Here is an 18,877-nt window from a genome sequence, read left to right on the forward strand (position 1 = left end):
ACAGGCAGGCCTGGGTGGAAGGCTTTCTCCCAAAACCTCAAAGAAGGAAGCCTCCCACATAGGCCCCTGCCCACCATGACCAGGCACTACTCTCTGTGTCAGAAGTATGACAACCTTGGGGATTGGTGGTGAAATGAAGTGGTATCCAGAATTTGTGTACATTATCCTCTTCTGTGTTTTCATGTCTTAATTTTGCTACACTTTGAAAATCAGTCCATAAATAATTGATTTTTAGATTATGGTCTACCCCTCAGGCTTCCTGCACCTGAGAGGCTTAGCTGCCTCCTCTCTGGAACCCTAGCTAGCCTACTAGTACTGCCCTGCCTGAAGCAGCTTGAGCTGATAGCTCCTGTTCTGACCTTTGTGTTTCTTTGGAATGAGGAAAGAAATCAGCTTTTCTTACTTAGCTCTTACACCTGTAAGAGTCTGATGTCCAGTGTTTGGATGATCTTTCAGCAGTGCTGAAAGCTAATGAAACTGTTCCTTTAGTGTGAGGGTGTGGGGCTCTCCACCAGTAGCTAAAGCCACAACTATCACCACTGTAGTTGCACAATGGGATCAGACTGTGAGATTCTCCCTGAAGGCATTCCCATGTGTGGGAGGAAGGTATACTTTGTCCTGGCACTTGGAGGACTTCTTTGAACTTTGAGCACCATGCCCCACTGAGCACCAGAGTGTCCTATGTAACAGAGGACAAGTAGCATGGCTGTGAAACCTCTGAGAAAAGCTCCCCACCCCCCAGGGTGCCCCTTCACTCTGATTGTATCAAGACGGCCCACTGCCCCGTGCTCTCTGTGCACTGCCTGGCTGGCATTCCTTGGCTCAAGGTACTGGGTATCAGGGTCATGTTCCACTGAGTCCTGTAAAAGGAAGGTGGGGACCTAAATGGAGCTGATCTGTGTTTTACAGTAGAGACCGTGCATGGCAGGGGCTATGGCACCACCTTACTCCTGTGGTCAGGAAGGCCCAATCCTTCTGTATGCATTCTGACCCTTTGGGACTTGAGGCTATTTCCAAAGTTTGTTGCCACTGTAACTCTCTGAACCACCGCTGGCAATCCTAATCATGAAGCCATCCATATGTGGCATGCATAGGATCTTGGATCTCAGCAGGAGTCAGGCAGGACCTGGCCACACCACCTGGTGCTGCATCCTGGGTTAGGCCAGTTAGAAACCGGTGCAGGCTGAACCGAGGGGCATGGTCCAGGTGTTGGTGTTGGTGCAGGTTGGGTTATAATTTCAATTGTTTGAATTCTCAACAGGCTTGGCTGTCCTCCTTGTGAGGGACAATGCTGGAAATTCTGTTCTAGTTTTTGGGCCCCTTATATCACTGCACTCTCACTGAATACTAACATCCTGTGTGGTGGGTACAGTTGGCTCCCACAGCCTAGAGGCAGATACACTCAACTGCTGAGGCCATGCAGCCACAGAGTTAGATGTTCTGCTTCGGTGAGACCCCCCATCTGCAATGCAGGAGAGGAGACGAGGACAGATACTGAAAAATTTTCCTTTCTTCTCAGGTCAAGGAGATTAAGGTCCCACAGGCTTTTTTGTTTGTTTTATTTGTTTGTTTGTTTTCTTAACATCATCTTGAATAATAAGATGTAAAGGAGGCGAAAAGTGGAACAAATTAGGACACTAACTGGAAGGACAAGATAGCCATAGTACAGCTCAGCCTGAGACAGTGCTCCAGACATCGTGAAGGGGGCTGTGTAATGGCTGCTGCTTGCTGCCACTGAAGGATCTGAGTGTGAAACAGGTTCAAAGACAATTCTTGTAACAGCTTATTGATCTGATTTGGTGTGTCTGTCTGTATGGGGACTGGCCAGGATTTAGGCTTTGTAGTCATGACTGGACTGAAAGTCATGTATAAGGCATGGAGTAAGCTTTGGGGTCATGCAAATGATACATGGAACAAGATTCTCAGTGACATGCACATGGACAACAGGGAACTGTCTTGTCTTTTGTCATCAGACTCACCTGACCTTTGACTGATATCACAGAAATCTATTATTTCAAAATAGCACCAGTAAATGCAGAGTCATGACTGTGTTGACATCTTAGGATTTTATGATCAACATGAAAGTCAGAGATTTTCCCTTTTTGGACCACATCTGAAAAGCTCTTATGTGAGAAAAGCCTAGAAACCAGAGATGATAACTAAAGTGAAAGAAGAGCTGAGTTTCAGGTTTGACTGTAGCCCAAGAATCGGTCAGCTCTGCTGCTTGGCGGTCAGTAGGTGTGGTATGTACCTGGGTTGGGCTCTGGGAAGAAGGCCTGCCCCAGGAGTGTCCACACCTGTGGGGCACTTCAGACTAGAAGACCCAGTTAGGCCCCATGCCTCATCTAGCCAGTGTCCAGACAGGCGAGGAACTTTGAGAGGGATCCTTGGAAACTGACCTAGTCCTGCCTTCCCTCAGGACTAAACCCAGATATGAGGCACCTCGTTCCATTGGGACATCTCACACTCCCTCTGCTCACTGACCAGAGGGAGACAGCATTCACTAAAATTTCCGCAGTCCCAGAGTGTAGATAAACATGACTTTCCATACAGAGATATGGGAAGCTGGCCCAGACTCCTCACACTGAGATGACTTAGATAATTTTGCCATGTAGTAACAGACAAAACTAAAACTATAAGCAAGGACCAAGATACTGTCCAAAAAAGAAGTTTTATAGATATTTCAAAATATCAGATGAAACAGACACAAGTATAACCACTGAAAATAAGTTCAGTGGACTTCTTAGATGAAACATAACAAACATAATGAAAGGCATCAACTAAACTTTGACTTAGAAAGGGAAAGAAGGAGGGGGTGTTGTATCAACATGTCACCAGAGTTTCAGAACATGAGAAAGGAAAACGTGGGGCTCCTGTGCTCAGAAGGATTAACGGGGCACTTGCCCAGCGTCTGAAAGCATGAGCTTCATTCTAAGACTGGGGAAACAACAGTGATACTGCACACATGTCCTTTGACAGAGGGACAGAATAGATATGACAGGAGCCAGTCTTGCCAGTGACTTGGGGAGAACACACAGAAGCTGGACACTTCTGCCTGATGTCCCTCAGAAACCTTCCTGGATAGCTTGCTGCTTGCATGTTGCCAGGATTCACAGCGACGAAATCTTTTTTCTCCAGTGACTGACATTTTGAGTTCTACTGGGCAATGAGACCCAGAAGCAGGAAGTAAGTTCTGGATATCAGCTTACTCAAAACTGCTCACTCTCTTCAGCCATACCTCCTGTGGAGGACCACACTGCAGCCACAGAGTAGGAAGAAGTGTGTTTCCAGAGGCCTGGGGATAAGGAGTTGAATTATTGGAACCCTGAAATGGCTTTGGAAAGACAGAGGAGTCGCATTTGCCAAATGGTGACCACATGCCAAGAAGGGATGCTGAAATGTGGCTGCTGGCTTCACAGAGCACCAGGGAGGTGAATGGGTCCAGAGCAAAGACATTGCAGAAAGTCGGGAACTAGCATGTCACCATCTCCCGAAGATTAGGTCACAGATGACTAGCCATTGCCCTAAGAGAAGGCCCACAGCAGGAGGTAGTCAGAGGGCCCTCTTCCTAGGAGCAGCTGCTTCTCTTCAGCTCTTCTCTGGGCCTTTCATGGACTTCAGCCTTTGTGTAGGCCGTAGACTACTGATACATGATAGCTCTGATATGTAGCTCCTCTCCTGCCTCTGGGGAGATGGCTTTAGTCTAGGTGGTCTTTGGGTTGATTCGGCTGACAGAGACAGACTACAGTGTGTTACTGAAGAAACAACAGGACCCTTGTGTGGCATGTGACAGTGTTCTCATGGAGAGCTCCCTTTGTAGGTAGTTTCTATGCCTTCCTTCCACTTAGGACTATTGTCTAGGGGGTACACAGACCTGTCTGTGTGCTAGGAGCTATAGGTACTTGAAAGTGGACATAGAGGAGATCTGTTTGCATTTTTGTTTGTTTAATTTAAAAAAGAGACAGATACTGAGACCAGAGCACTGCTCAGCTCTGGCTTATGGTGGTGCTGGGGGTTGAACCTGAGCCTTTGGTGCCTCAGGCATGAAAGTCTTTTTGCATAACCACTATGCTATCTCCCCGCTCCTGTTTTCGTTTTGGATTTTGCCCCATGTTAGGATGAGCAGAATGTCAGGTGGGAATCCGCCATGTCTTTCCACAGAGTCATTGAAAGTGTAAATTCACCTCTGGGGAGGTAGGAAGAGAAATGATTTTCAGCTCTCCCAAGCCAACATTTTGCCTTTGCTTATACTTGACTACCTGGAATGGAAGGGACTGCCTTCTTGAGACCTAGGACTCTGCTGTTGTAGAAAACTACAAAAAGGCACTCCACTTTCAGGGAAGCAAGGAGAGAAAACACAAACACCTTGCTGCCAACCTCTGAAGGGCATACTTGCTCTGACCCTCAGAGGTTGTTCAGTCTACAGGCCCCTGAGAGACATCACCTTGCCACAGTTTGCTGGTTCTCAGTACCTGGCACTGCTGGGGTTGGGTAGCAAGTCTGTTTTCCTAGTGCACATAAAAGTAATTCTCTCGTTGTACTATGTGTAGCATATGCTACATGTAAAGTAGCTCAAGCATACCCTTTATTAAAAGTGACACAGATACCAGAACCTAATAGACTTGACCAGGGTCACACGGACCTTCACTTTAATAACATTGTGATTTCTGTGAAGCTGCATAATGTGAGCCTTGCTGGTAATTAGCAAATGTCACTATGACCACTTGCCTCTCTCATCAGACACAATAGTGGATCCAGTGTGGGCTCACATGACTCCCATCCCTGGCCCAGAGCCCTCTACTTTACACCTTCCCAACAGGGGTTGCTGGAGGTTTAATTCCCACCGTCTTACAGAGAAGTTTACCACTGGAGGGCAGCAACTATGGGTCTGGTGTCTGTCCTTGTTACACGTGGGCCACAGGAGAGCTTTGTCATGGGAATGTGTTCAGGCAGGGCAGGGAGTGGAGCCTAAACTGAGACAAGTTGGAGTTTAAACCAGACGCCTTGATTCAGTCACTTCCACAGTGTGACTGAACTTCTTCTGGGACTACTTTTTAGAGTTGCCTCTCCAGCTCATTCACCATCCCATGAAGAGGCTTCTGCCAGAATCATGCCTTTGCCCGGCTGTGAGTTTGGAAGGGTGGTTTCAGAGACAGTGGGGAACTAGGAATTCATCACTGGGAGCATCTTTGGCCTTGGGGACCTGTTGGTTACACACAATTGCTGCTGTGGTGTGGTGGTCTATAGTCCTTAGGGGGTCCTCACCTAAAACACATGGATCATCAACCACACATTGAGTTTTTCTAAGATAGTTCAGCATATTTTTTAAAGAAATGGCTACTTACAGAACACCCTTCTTAAGAAAATGGACCATGGGCCAAGGAGATTCTTTAGAGGTAGAAAACTATATTTGCATGCCCAAGGCCCCTGATGTCCCAAATCCAATCCTCAGGAACTCCATATGCCAGTGCTCAGCAGTTTCCCTCACTCTCTGTGCCTTTCACGAAGATAAAAATAGAACTTCACTTTATCAAAATAAAAAATACTTTGAAACAATGAAAATGGGGGAGTCGGGCGGTAGTGCAGTGGGTTAAGCACGTGGCGCAAAGCGCAAGGACTGGTGTAAGGATCCAGGTTCGAGCCCCCGGCCCGGCTCCCCACCTGCAGGGGAGTCGCTTCCCAGACGGTGAAGCAGGTCTGCAAGTGTCTGTCTTTCTCTCCCCCTCTCTGTCTTCCCCTCCTCTCTCCATTTCTCTTTGTCCTATTCAACAACAACAACAACGATAATAACTACAACAATAAAACAACAAGGGCAACAAAAGGGAATAAGTAAATTAAAAAAAAAATTTTTTTTAATGAAAATGGAATATGATGGGCACAACTGTGGGATCTGGTATTCTGGAAGTGGTGAGGGCAAAGTGATCCTAGGTGTACAGATGCCAAAAACAAAAAAACCCAGGGCCATTTGGCTGCCCTGAGTGGGGAGCAGGGGGAAACTCAAAGGCATGTTACCCTCTCCCCTTGCTACTCAGCCATGGCCTGCAGTTTGCACCTGTGTCCTAGAACAGCCCAAACCATCTTGGCACCACCCAGCGGCTCCACCTGGCATTCATGGACTTCAGGGAGGACCCCTAGTTTCCCACCAGCAGAAAAAAAGGTGACAGAAGCAGCCAGTATTAACTGCTTTTTTGTGAAGTTTGGGGGTATCTTTTCTCTCCCTCACCCCCTGCCTTTCTTGAAAGAAACACACCATGCTTCTGTTGGGCTGACAGGCAGTTTTATAAATGGGTCTATCAGTGGAAGATGTGCTTGTTATGAGGAGGCTGAAAAGGGAGTGGCTGAGCGGAGCTGTTCCATCGTATCTCGTTAGTGCTCTGTGTTGATGCCTTTAGATGCCTCCAGCCCAGTCCATGTCGTGGTACTGCAAGGCTGGTTCGCTCCTCGAAGCGCCATGGCATGAAATGGAGGTTCCTAGAAGCAAGAAGAAAGGTACAGTACTGACAAGTCAGCTCTGACCTGTTTATGTATTTTTAAACTGTTTGCCATTTTATACCTGTACTGTTTGGAGGTGGGATGGGAAAGGAATTCTCGTGTTGATGGAGACCTGTCCAGTGTGAGCCAGGGCCTCAGCACTCGGCCGTTCACTGCCTCGTGTGCAGTGGGTGGCCTGGGGAGGTGCCTGGAGCTGAGTGATGGCTGGTGGGGGCTTAAGCAGGCTTCCTTGGCTGAGTTCAAGGTGTTGCAGTTATTTCCAGAAGAGGTAATGATGATATATGTTGCTCTTTCCCCTTTGCCCTGTGAGCTGCGAGGTGGAAGGCAGGTGAGGCCCTGGGTTCTGAGGACTCGGTGGCCCGAAATCTTCCCCATCCTTTCTCCTTCACCACCTCACAGAGAAGCAGGGTCCTGAGCGGAAGAGGATTAAGAAGGAGCCCGTCACCCGGAAGTCGGGGCTGCTATTTGGCATGGGGCTGCCTGGGATCCGAGCCGGCTACCCTCTCTCCGAGCGCCAGCAAGTGGCCCTCCTCATGCAGATGACAGCAGAGGAATCTGCAAATAGCCCAGGTGAGCCTGTAGTGGTGGGTAACCCTCTGCAGGTGCTTCATCTATAGGGAAGTAGCAAGGTGGATAACAAGTTAGGCTGCCCTGAGCAACCAAGACAACTCCTTAACAATGGTGCCCTCATGAGAATTGCCTAGGCCACAAGACTTATGCACAGCAGGGACACCCCCCAGCCAGGTTCTGGTGGTCCCACCCTAGTGACATTTGCCTGTTCTCTCCTGGCCCACAGTAGACACAACACCAAAGCACCCCTCCCAGGCAACAGTGTGTCAGAAGGGGACGCCTAACTCTGCCTCAAAAACCAAAGATAAAGTGAACAAGAGGAATGAGCGTGGAGAGACACGCCTACACCGGGCTGCCATCCGGGGAGACGCCCGACGCATTAAGGAGCTCATCAGCGAGGGGGCCGATGTCAATGTCAAGGACTTTGCAGGTGAGCACTGTTCCCAGGACTGGACAGGAGGTAGGTGAACCCTGAGTCATTTGCAGTGTCCTGCAGGGGTGACATGGCAGAAGTAGAACCAGTCCTCAATGTGGGGACTGGCTTGTCCACTCTACTCTTCAAGTGATATTTTGGAGAAGGAAGAATGAGTGTCTCCTGAGAAGCATTTCAAAATGAAGTCATTTTCTTATTTTTCATCATCATCATCATCATTTTGCCTCCAGGGTTATTGGTTATTGCACTATGAATCCACTGCTCCTGGAAGCTATCTTTTCCCTTTTGTTGCCCTTGTTGGTTTTCATTGTTGGTGTTATTGCTGTCATTGTTGTTGGATAGGACAGAGAGAAATGGAGAGAGGAGGCGAAGACAGAAAGGGGGAGAGAAAGGTAGATACCTGCAGACCTGCTTCACCGCTTGTGAAGCGACCCTCCTGTAGATGGGGAGCCGGGGGCTTGAACTGGGATCCTTGAACTCGTCCTTGCGCTTCATGCCATGTGCACTTAACCTGCTGCACTACCACCTGCCACCCCACTTTTCATTATTTTTAAGAGAGCAGAGAAAATGTGGGATTTCTAGGTATCACTCTTCTGTGTCACAAACCTCATCCAGGTCTGGAGGCCATCTGGTGTATTTGGTATAGACGTTGTTTTTTCCCAGCAAAGGGCTCTCTGTAATGGGAAGGCTTCAAGACAGAAATAGGCATACATTCTGACTTGACAGGCTATGGCCCTTTATTTACTTCCTGAGCCCAGACTGCAGGCCAGAGTGGTCTTTGTATATAAAATACATCTTTCTGCCCTGGCAAAGCAAGTGTTTCTAACCTGTTTGTTCAAAGTGGAGTAAAAATGTAGTAAAACAGTCATCATTGTAAAATTCTTCTTGAATTTTCCTATTACCCTATTTTATAGATGTCTAGCCCAAGCCCAAATGTAGTAATTTTCTCAAGTCAAGATTGTCCAGGCTGGGGTACATAGCATAATGGTTATGCAGAGAGACTCTCCTGACTGAGGCTTCCGAAGTCCCAGGTTCAGTCCCCTGTACCACCACCAGCCAGAGCTGAGTGAGCCTCACTGCACATGGCTCATCAGTACAAGAACAAGGAGGATAACAGTTTGGGAAGTCCTAAGAAACTGAAACATCACCATAATAATCATTCAGATATCACTGGACCTGGCCTAGGGTGAAATTCATCTGTATTACACTTCTAGGGAGTGCTGAGGGCTAAGTAATATATATCATAAGTATCTCTTTCCAGGCTGGACTGCACTACATGAGGCCTGTAACCGGGGCTACTACGATGTGGCAAAGCAGTTGCTGGCTGCAGGTGCTGAGGTGAACACCAAGGGCCTAGACGATGACACACCTCTGCACGACGCTGCCAACAATGGGCACTACAAGGTAGGTGTGCATCCCAGGCCTCCTTCCTCCTCCTCTCCATGTTTGCTCAGCCCCCATGAGAGGATTGAATAGGTGAACAGTCATGCTTATTGAGAAGTGACTCTGGCTCCCTGTACCTTGTCCCTGTGATATTGTTAGGAAGACCTTGGTGGATGCAAGGCTAAGATACATGAGCACCATTCAGGAGGGCCACTGTCATAGTCCACAACAGTGAGCACAAATAGGATTCCTCAAAGAATTTCCGCTCCTTGTGAGACTCCATGCTCCTGATATATCAGGGTGCTCGAGAATCCTTCCCAGAACAATCCTAAACAGACCTCTGGCCAACCAAGGGACAGGGAAGTATGGTACACATGTCTCACTTGTAGCCCCAGTAAGTAAATACTGTTCCTGTTAGCCCTGCCTGTCACTCTGGAAAATGCCAAGACCTAGCAGCTGAAAGTATCTAGGAGGTGGACGTCATTGGACTCTCCATACTTTCTGTAATTATCATTTTAATATGGAAAAGTGGAAAGGCTATGAAATGCAGAAAGAGATGCAGGTAATGGCCTCATACCCTGTGAATCTGACTTCTTATGAGAGGAACAGAGGAACTATCTGTAGAAATCCAGTGGCCTTCCCAGGTCCTAAGGCTAATGAGTCTCTACTCTTTCTTGGTCAGCTCAGAGGTTCTGGTAGAGGCAGGATAGAGTAGGACACCAGGGGACATGACCTACATTGCTGGTGGGATCCAGCAGAAGCAGGCAGACAGCAAGGACAAGGGTCATCCCAATTAACGGGTTGGGAGATGATCTTCAGGGCTAAGGCAAAGGTGATTTGTTAGAACAGCTAGGGAGTCGGGCTGTAGCGCAGCGGGTTAAGCGCAGGTGGCGCAAAGCACAAGGACCGGCATAAGGATCCCGGTTCGAACCCCGGCTCCCCACCTGCAGGGCAGTCGCTTCACAGGCAGTGAAGCAGGTCTGCAGGTGTCTATCTTTCTCTCCTCCTCTCTGTCTTCCCCTCCTCTCTCTATTTCTCTCTGTCCTATCCAACAACGACAACAACAGTAATAACTACAACAATAAAACAACAAGGGCAACAAAAGGGAATAAATAAATTAAATAAATACTTTTTAAAAATTTTTTAAAAAGAACAGCGCAGAAGCAGGTCCTGACTGCAGTATGAATTATAGGTCTCAGTGAAAACTGTATGAGTGAGAGTGTGTATGAATTGTTAGTGAAAATTTAACACATAGGAAACCTGAGTTTAGATTCAGCTTAGTATTTGAGTCAGTGGCTAGCCATCTGTGACTTGTAAATGCAGGTTGCTAACTACAGTTGAACAGACTGTTGCGGTGTACCTTGTGTGTCTTTCATCCATGTGGCTCCTAGAAAGCAAGGGAGCTTGGGTCTTCTTTTCTTTTTATTTCTTTTTTTAAAAAATATTTATTTATTTATTCCCTTTTGTTGCCCTTGTTGTTTTATTGTTGTAGTTATTATTGTTGTTGTCGTCGTTGGATAGGACAGAGAGAAATAGAGAGAGGAGGGGAAGACAGAGAGGAGGAGAGAAAGATAGACACCTGCAGACCTGCTTCACCGCCTGTGAAGCGACTCCCCTGCAGGTGGGGAGCCGGGGTTCGAACCGGGATCCTTATGCCGGTCCTTGTGCTTTGCGCCACCTGCGCTTAACCCGCTGCGCTACAGACCGACTCCCTCTTTTTATTTCTTACTAGAGCACTGCTCAGCTCTGGCTTATGGTGGTGTGGGGGACTGAACCTGGGACTTTGGAGCCTCAGGCATGAGAGTCTCTTTGCCATAACCATTATGCTATCTACCCCACCTAATTTTCTAAAACAAATGACAGCGCAAAATAGAGCAGTATGCAGAAGTTAGATCTCACCACCCCACCCCCAGAAAATGTCAGAAGAGCAGCAAGCTTCTGATAAGTAGTGAGTAACTAGTCACTGATCCCTGTTAGAATCTTCTTGTAGTCTACGACCATACCACCCTGAACACGCCCGATCTCGGAAGCTAAGAAGGATCGGACCTGGTTAGTACTTGGATGGGAAAATCTTCCTGTAGAAGAGGTTGGTCCAGGGGCAGTGCCCTAAACCCTCTCTTCTAGCACAGGGTTTTGGGAACAAGTAATAATAGTGCCTCTGAATAGCTGCTAATGTGCCTGCTGCTGTTTTGTAGGTGGTGAAGCTATTGTTGCGATATGGAGGGAACCCCCAGCAGAGCAACCGGAAGGGCGAGACACCACTGAAGGTAGCCAGCTCCCCGACCATGGTGAACCTACTGCTGGGAAAAGGCACCTATACGTCCAGTGAAGAGAGCTCCACCGGTCAGTGGGGCCTTGGACTGTGGTGATGGGCGGAGGGAGTTTTGTCTGCACTGCAGGAATTTCTAGACTGGGAGGGAAGACCAAACTGCTTTCCCTGTTTCATTGCTTCAGAGCCTAGAAGTGTGCTGCTAAAGTGTCAGCCCTATCTGTGTACAGCCTCTCTGGCTCTTTTGTCCTTTGTTGGTATATATTTAACTAAGCAGAATACAGTCTTCTTCAAGGGAGTGTCTTTCCAGACCAGCTATGTAGACTGAATTTTTTTTAAATTTTATTTATTTATTTATTTATTTTTTATTTAAGAAAGGATTAATTAACAAAACCATAGGGTAGGAGGGGTACAACTCCACACAATTCCCACCGCCCAATCTCCATATCCCACCCCCTCCCCCGATAGCTTTCCCATTTTCTATCCCTCTGGGAGCATGGACCCAGGGTTATTGTGGGTTGCAGAAGGTAGAAGGTCTGGCTTCTGTAATTGCTTCCTCGCTGAACATGGGCGTTGACTGGTCGGTCCATACTCCCAGTCTGCCTCTCTCTTTCCCTAGTAGGATGGGTCTCTGGGGAAGCTGAGCTCCAGGACACATTGGTGGTTGTAGACTGAAATTTATTTTTGGAACCCACTTCTAACATCTTTCTTTGTTCCCAGCAGAGAGCTCAGAGGAGGAAGATGCTCCTTCATTCGCACCATCCAGCTCAGTGGATGGCAATAATACAGACTCTGAGTTTGAGAAAGGACTCAAGCACAAGGCTAAGAATGCAGAGCCGCAGAAGGCTGTGGCCCCTATCAAGGACGAGTATGAGTTTGACGAGGACGACGAGCAGGACAGAGTTCCTCCAGTGGATGACAAACATCTACTAAAGAAAGATTACAGAAAAGAAACAAAGTCAAACAGTTTTATTTCTATACCTAAAATGGAAGTGAAAAGTTACACTAAAAATAACACAATTGCACCAAAGAAAGCAGCTCATCGCATCTTGTCAGACACGTCAGATGAGGAGGATGTCAGTGTCACCATGGGCACAGGAGAGAAACTGAGACTCTCAGCACACACAATGTTGCCCAGTAATAAAACCAGAGAGCCTTCGAATTCCAAGCCACAGAAGGAAAAAAGTAAAGTTAAGAAGAAGCGAAAGAAAGAAACAAAAGGCAAAGAAGTTCGTTTTGGAAAAAGAAACGACAAGTTCTGTTCCTCAGAGTCAGAAAGTGAGACCTCAGAGAGTGGTGAGGATGATGGGGACTCGGTGGGGAGCTCCAGCTGCCTCAAGGAGTCCCCATTGGTGCTGAAGGACCCCTCCCTGTTCAGTTCCTTGTCTGCCTCCTCCACCTCGTCTCATGGGAGCTCTGCTGCCCAGAAGCATAACCCCAGCCACACCGACCAGCACACCAAGCACTGGCGGACAGACAATTGGAAAACCATCTCTTCTCCTGCCTGGTCAGAGGTCAGCTCTTTATCAGACTCCACAAGGACGAGACTGACAAGTGAGTCTGATTGTTCCTCTGAGGGCTCCAGTGTGGAATCACTGAAGCCTGTGAGGAAGAGACAGGAACATAGGAAAAGGGGCAGCCTGCAGAGCACTCTGACCGAGAAAAGGAGCTCCATCCACTCCAGTGGGGATGGTGCCATTCCCAAGCTGGACAAAGAAGGAAAAGTTGTCAAAAAACACAAAATGAAACATAAACATAAAAGTAAGGAGAAAGGGCTGTGTTCAGTGAGTCAGGAGCTCAAGTTGAAAAGTTTCACTTATGAATATGAGGACTCCAAGCAACGGTCAGATAAGGCCATACTTTTAGACAATGATATTTCCACTGAAAATAAGATAAAAGTATTAAAACATGATAGAGACCACTTTAAGAAAGAAGAAAAACTTAGCAAAATGAAATCAGAAGAAAAGGAATGGCTGTTTAAAGATGAGGTGTTAAAGGTCTCCAAAGATGAAAAATCACTCAAGAGAATCAAAGACATGAACAAAGACATGAGCAGGCCTTTCCGAGAAGAGAAAGACCGTTCAAATAAGGCTGAAAAGGAAAAACTAGTCAAGGAAAAGTCCCCAAAAGAGGAAAAACTCCGGCTATACAAAGAGGAAAGAAAGAAAAAATCCAAAGATAGGTCCTCAAAACTAGAGAAAAAGAATGACTTTAAAGAGGATAAACTTTCAAAAGAAAAGATTTTCAAAGAAGACAAAATTAAAAAAGAAAAAGTATATAGGGAAGAGTCTGCTTTTGATGAGTACTGTAACAAAAGTCAATTTCTAGAGAGCGAAGACACCAAGTTTAGCCTTTCCGATGACCAGCAGGAAAGGTGGTTTTCTGACTTGTCAGACTCATCCTTTGACTTCAAGGGGGAAGACAGTTGGGACTCTCCTGTTACTGACTATAGAGATATTAAAAGTGACTCTGTGGCCAGGCTGATCTTGGAGACGGTAAAGGAGGACAGCAAGGAGAAGAGGCGGGAAAACAGAGCCCGGGACAAGCGAGAACATGGTGAACGGCGAAGTGACAGAGACACATTCTTCAGAAAGAAAGACAGGGACTATCTGGACAAGAACTCTGACAAGAGAAAAGACCAAGCCGAGAAGCATAAAAGCATCCCCAGCTACCTCTCAGACAAGGACAAGAAGAGGAGAGAGTGTGGCGACGGTGGGCGGGACCGAAAGGACCGAGAGCTGGGTGAGGGCGGCCGAGATAGAAAGGAGCCACTGGACACCACCAAGGAGCGCAAGGATGGCAGGGTCAGGCCTGAGGAGGAGCTGAAGGATCACAGCAGTGAGAACGTCTTCAAGGACAGGCCCGACTGTGACTTTGGCAAGAACCTGGAACCTTGGGAAAGGCATCATCTGGTGAGAGAGAAAGAGAAGAAGGAAAAGTCCAAGTCAGAGAAGTATAAAGAGAAGTCCAGCGACAAGGACAAAAGTGAAAAATCTATCCTTGAAAAATGTCAAAAAGACAAAGAGTTTGATAAGTGTTTTAAAGAAAAAAAGGATGCTAAGGATAAGCATAAAGATCTCTACAGCAAAGACAAAGAAAGAAAGTCAAGTCTTGACCAAGTTAAGGAGAAGAAGGAGAAGACTTTCCCTGGAATCATCTCTGAAGACTTTCCTGAAAAAAAAGATGAAAAGAAAGGTAAAGAGAAGAGCTGGTACATTGCTGATATATTCACAGACGAAAGTGAAGATGAAAAGGATGACTACCCAGCAGGTGGATTCAAGATTTCAGAGACCAATGACATGCAGAAGGCTGACAGCCTCCAGGAGAGGGAAGACACCAGAGAGCCCTGCCCCTTGGACAGGCATAGGAAGAGCTCTGCTGACCGGCTGCATTCTGAGAAGCAGAAGGACAAAGAACTCAAAGAAAAGAAAAAGGGAACCACCGAAGGCGGGAAAGACAAGAAAGAAAAGGTCTTTGAAAAACACAAAGAGAAGAAAGATAAGGAATCCACAGAAAAGTATAAGGACAGGAAAGATCGAACTTCAGTGGATTCCACACAAGAGAAGAGAAGCAAACCGAAGCTCCCTGAGAAGGGGGAGAAGAAGGCCTCTGCAGAAGATAAGATCAGGAGCAGGCACAGAGAGAGGCCTGACAAGGAGCACTGCCGAGAACGGAAGGTGTCTAGGAGCAGTGAGATGGAGCGGAGTCTGCTGGAGAAGCTGGAGGAGGCAGCTCTGCAGGAATTCAGGGATGACTCCAATGACAAGATAAGTGAAGTATCATCTGACAGCTTCCCCGACAGAGGTCAGGACCCAACCCTGAGTGCCCTCCTGGAGGTGTCCTTCCCAGAGCCCCTAGAAGATAAGGCCAAGGACAAGGAGAGACTCCGACACTCTTCGTCCTCCTCCAAGAAAAGCCATGACCGGGAGAAAGTCAAGAAGGAAAAGTCTGAAAAGCGAGACAAGAGTGAAGACTACAAGGACTCAAGCAGCAGGAAAGACCCAGGCCCTTATGAGAAGGAGTTCCTGGATGCAGACTCTTACAGCCTTTCTTACAGCTCAAAAGCTGATCTTGAGGATGAACTCGACAAGGCTATTGAATTGCTTTCTGCTGAAAAGAAAGACAAAAATGATTCAGAACGGGAGACCTGCAAGAAGCTAGAAAAGGAGCTAAAACCTTATGGCTCCAGCGCCCTCAACCTCCTAAAAGAGAAGAGACGCCGGGAGCGGCACCGGGAGAAGGAGCGACACCGGGAGCGGCATGGGGATGGTCTCCAGAGGCACCACAAGGAGGAGCAGAAGCCCACAGTGAAAGATAAAGACACCCTGATCAACTCTCTCAAAGACAAGACCAGGGACGACAGCCTCAAGCTGGGAGAGACCAAACTGAAGGAGAAGTTCAAGGACAACCCCGAGAGAGAAAAAGACTCGGTGAAGCTGAGCAATGGGAATGAGCGGCTGCCCCTGTCCCGGGAGGCAACCAGAAAAGACACCAAGCCTCGAGAGAAGCTCCTCGGTGACGGGGACCTGATGATGACCAGCTTTGAAAGAATGCTGTCCCAGAAAGACCTGGAAATTGAGGAGCGGCACAAGCGGCACAAGGAGAGGATGAAGCAGATAGAGAAGATGCGACACAGGTCTGGAGACCCGAAGCTCAAGGACCGGGCGAAGCTTACTGACGACGCGCGGAAGAAAAGCCTGGATGGCCCTCTGAAGAAGCCCCCAGGGTTGGACTCTGCCCTGAAAGACAAGAAGCCCAAGGACTTAGCTCCAACTGCCCCGGCCACTGAGAGCAAACCCCACCCCGGAGCTACCACAGACACCAGAGACTGGCTTTCTCATGGGAAAGAGGTCCTGCCCGCCTCTCCCCGGCCTGACCAGCACCGGCCCACCGGGGTACCCGCTCCAGCATCAGTGCTGTCCTGCCCTAGCTATGAAGAAGCCATGCACACACCCCGGACGCCATCCTGCAGTGCCGACGACTACCCTGACCTCATGTTTGACTGTACAGAACCCCCACCCGTCCCCAGTGTGGCTGCCAGCACCGGCTCCCCTTCCTTCTTTGATAGGTTCTCCATGGCAGCAACTGGGGGCTCAGAAACCCCAAGCCAGACACCTACGCGGCCCGTGTGCACAAGCCTGTACCGCTCTGTCTCTGTGGACATCAGAAGAACCCCCGAGGAAGAATTCAGTGTGGGGGACAAGCTTTTCAGGCAGCAGAGTGTCCCTGCTGCACCCAGTTATGAGTCCCCCAGGCAGCACTTGGAAGACAAGGCCCCTGGGCCCCCAGGCCCTACGGACAAGTTTGCCTGCCTGTCCCCAGGGTATTACTCCCCTGACTATGGCATACCTTCCTCCCCCAAAGGAGAGACTCTGCAATGCCCGCCTCCAGCTGGGGTCACTATCGCCCCATCCCCAGAAACCACCTTCTCCAGTCTGCAAGTCAAGTCCCCCACCTCCCACAGGGATGCGCTGCTGACCCCTTCCATGGAGGGGGCCCTTCCCCCTGACTTGGGCATTCCCCTGGATGCCACGGAGGACCAGCAAGCTACTGCTGCCATTATCCCCCCAGAGCCCAACTACCTGGAGCCCCTAGATGAAGGTCCCTTCAGTGCAGTCATCACAGAGGCACCCATGGAGTGGGCGCACCCCACTGCCTCTGACCAGGCTCTTGCTTCCAGCCTGATGGGCAGTGCCTCTGAAAACCCCGTCAGCTGGCCTGTAGGACCTGAACTTCTGCTCAAGTCTCCTCAGAGATTCCCAGACTCCCCAAAACATTTCTGCTCTACTGAGTCCCTCCACTCTGCTGCCCCGGGTACCTTCACCACAACGGAGCCCCCTTACCCCGCGTCACCTATCTCTTACCCACTGTCGGTCCCTAAGCCAGGACTTGAGGATGGCAAGGATGAGACTGTGGAAGCTGTCTCTGTCACCATCCCAGCTTCTGAGGAGCCTACCCCTTTCTCCCCTCCCACTAGGCTGGAGTCCTTCTTCAGTAACTGCAAGCCACTTCCAGAAGCACCCCCTGATGCACCCTCAGAACCTGCGAGCATGACCCCTGGAGCTCCAGTGGAGGCTCTGGGATCCCTAGAAAGTAACTTCCTAGAAAATGGCCACAGCCTGGCAGCCCTTGGCCAGGTGGAACCAGTGACCTGGACTGATGCTTTCCCCAACTCCGAAGATGACTTGGACCTAGGGCCCTTCTCGCTGCCAGAGCTGCCTTTGCAAAGCAAGGATGTATCTGATGTTGAGACGGACCCTGTGGAAGAAAGTCCTCTAGTCCCTCCAGAGAGTGCCCCTGTGGGGACATCTGTGGCGAACTGTGGGGAAGATGGAGCCATAGCTGCTGAAGAGCAGCTCCCACCGCCTCCTGAGCAGGTGGTCCCCGGACTCCCTTCAGAGCCCGAGACCCCCAAGGAACCAAAGCCAGACATAACACAGGAGGCTCCAGGGGACACAGGGGCTGTATCCGAGCGGAAGGCTCCCGAGGACACCGACTCCTACGCTGGGGCCCCGGCACCATCTGAGCCGTGTCCTCTGGGGAATGGAGAGGAGGAGGGTGAGGGCCAAGAGCCCTTGGCTGCAGCCCACTGTGTGCCTGACACCCCCATGGATGAGCCAGATGCGACTAGCCCTCAGGACCATGCTGGCTTGGAGGGCCCTCCGGGGAGCAGTCAGCCTGAGGTTGCAGAACCAGAACCCAAACCCTCGGCTGAGGCCCCAAAGGTAACAACCCGTGTGGAGGAGGTGCCCCAGCGCATGACCAGGACCCGGGCACAGATGTTAGCCAACCAGAGCAAGCAGAGCTCGCCCCCTACCGAGAAGGACCCTGCCCCTGCACCCAGAGCTAAGGGTCGAGGCTCAGAGGAGGAAGATGCCCAGGCCCAGCATCCACGCAAGCGCCGCCTCCAGCGCTCCGGACAGCCACTGCCACAGCCGCTGAACACACCCACACGCCAGACAAGGGAGGTGATTCAGCAGACTTTGGCTGCCATTGTGGATGCCATCAAGCTGGATGCCATCGAGCCCTACCACAGTGACCGCTCCAACCCATACTTCGAGTACCTGCAGATCCGCAAGAAGATTGAGGAGAAGCGGAAGATCCTTTGCTACATCACCCCCCAGGCCCCACAGTGCTATGCTGAGTATGTCACTTACACGGGCTCCTACCTCCTAGACGGCAAGCCTCTCAGCAAGCTGCACATCCCTGTGGTAAGTTCCCGGCCAGGGGATCTGTCGCTGAGGGCAGGTACCAGACAGGCTCTGCGTGGCGTGGAGTGTCCTGGGGCTCATGGGGCCAGTGTTCTGTTTAGTTTTGTAATTTAATTTTATTTACATTTATATCTTTCTCAAAAGACCAAAAGACAAGGATAGATAGTCCATCTGGTAGGGCACATGCCTTGTCATACACATGACCTGGGTTCAAGCCCCAACACCACTTGCAGGAGGCTCTGGTGCTATAGTGAATCTCCCTCTCTTTGTGTTTGAAGCAGAATGAAAAAGTTGGCGTGGGAGCAGTGAAATCATATATGTGTAAGACTCTTGAGGGAGATCAGAGCACAGTTCTGCATGTTAATGCACTGCCAGTGGTCAGATCTGGGGCTTCCCGTATGAGGCAGGCCCTCTACCCACTAAGCTACCTCCCTGCCTTTATTTAAATTTTAGTTAAAAGTTTAGAAAATAAGGACCAGGAGGTGGTGCACCTGGTTAAGTGCACACACTACAGTGCAC

General features: G+C 49.2%; 1 protein-coding gene across 8 annotated transcripts in view; it reads left to right on the forward strand.

The window, feature by feature from the left end:
• ANKRD11 (ankyrin repeat domain containing 11) overlaps nucleotides 1-18,877 on the forward strand; it is a 99,931-nt gene that overhangs the window by 71,842 nt on the left and 9,212 nt on the right. For 3 of the 8 annotated variants that reach the window (XM_060184993.1, XM_060184994.1, XM_060184998.1), the window contains exons 4-10: nucleotides 6,033-6,157; nucleotides 6,393-6,489; nucleotides 6,892-7,062; nucleotides 7,289-7,492; nucleotides 8,757-8,899; nucleotides 11,074-11,221; nucleotides 11,868-18,358. In XM_060184993.1, the coding sequence (XP_060040976.1) occupies nucleotides 6,033-6,157; nucleotides 6,393-6,489; nucleotides 6,892-7,062; nucleotides 7,289-7,492; nucleotides 8,757-8,899; nucleotides 11,074-11,221; nucleotides 11,868-18,358 (7,379 nt within the window). The remainder of the gene's footprint in view (nucleotides 1-6,032; nucleotides 6,158-6,392; nucleotides 6,490-6,891; nucleotides 7,063-7,288; nucleotides 7,493-8,756; nucleotides 8,900-11,073; nucleotides 11,222-11,867; nucleotides 18,359-18,877) is intronic. The other 5 variants (XM_060184995.1, XM_060184999.1, XM_016191901.2 and 2 more) reach the window with 5 other exon arrangements.

The sequence above is a fragment of the Erinaceus europaeus genome, chromosome 2 (genome assembly GCF_950295315.1).
Source record: "Erinaceus europaeus chromosome 2, mEriEur2.1, whole genome shotgun sequence".
NCBI lineage: Eukaryota > Metazoa > Chordata > Mammalia > Eulipotyphla > Erinaceidae > Erinaceus > Erinaceus europaeus.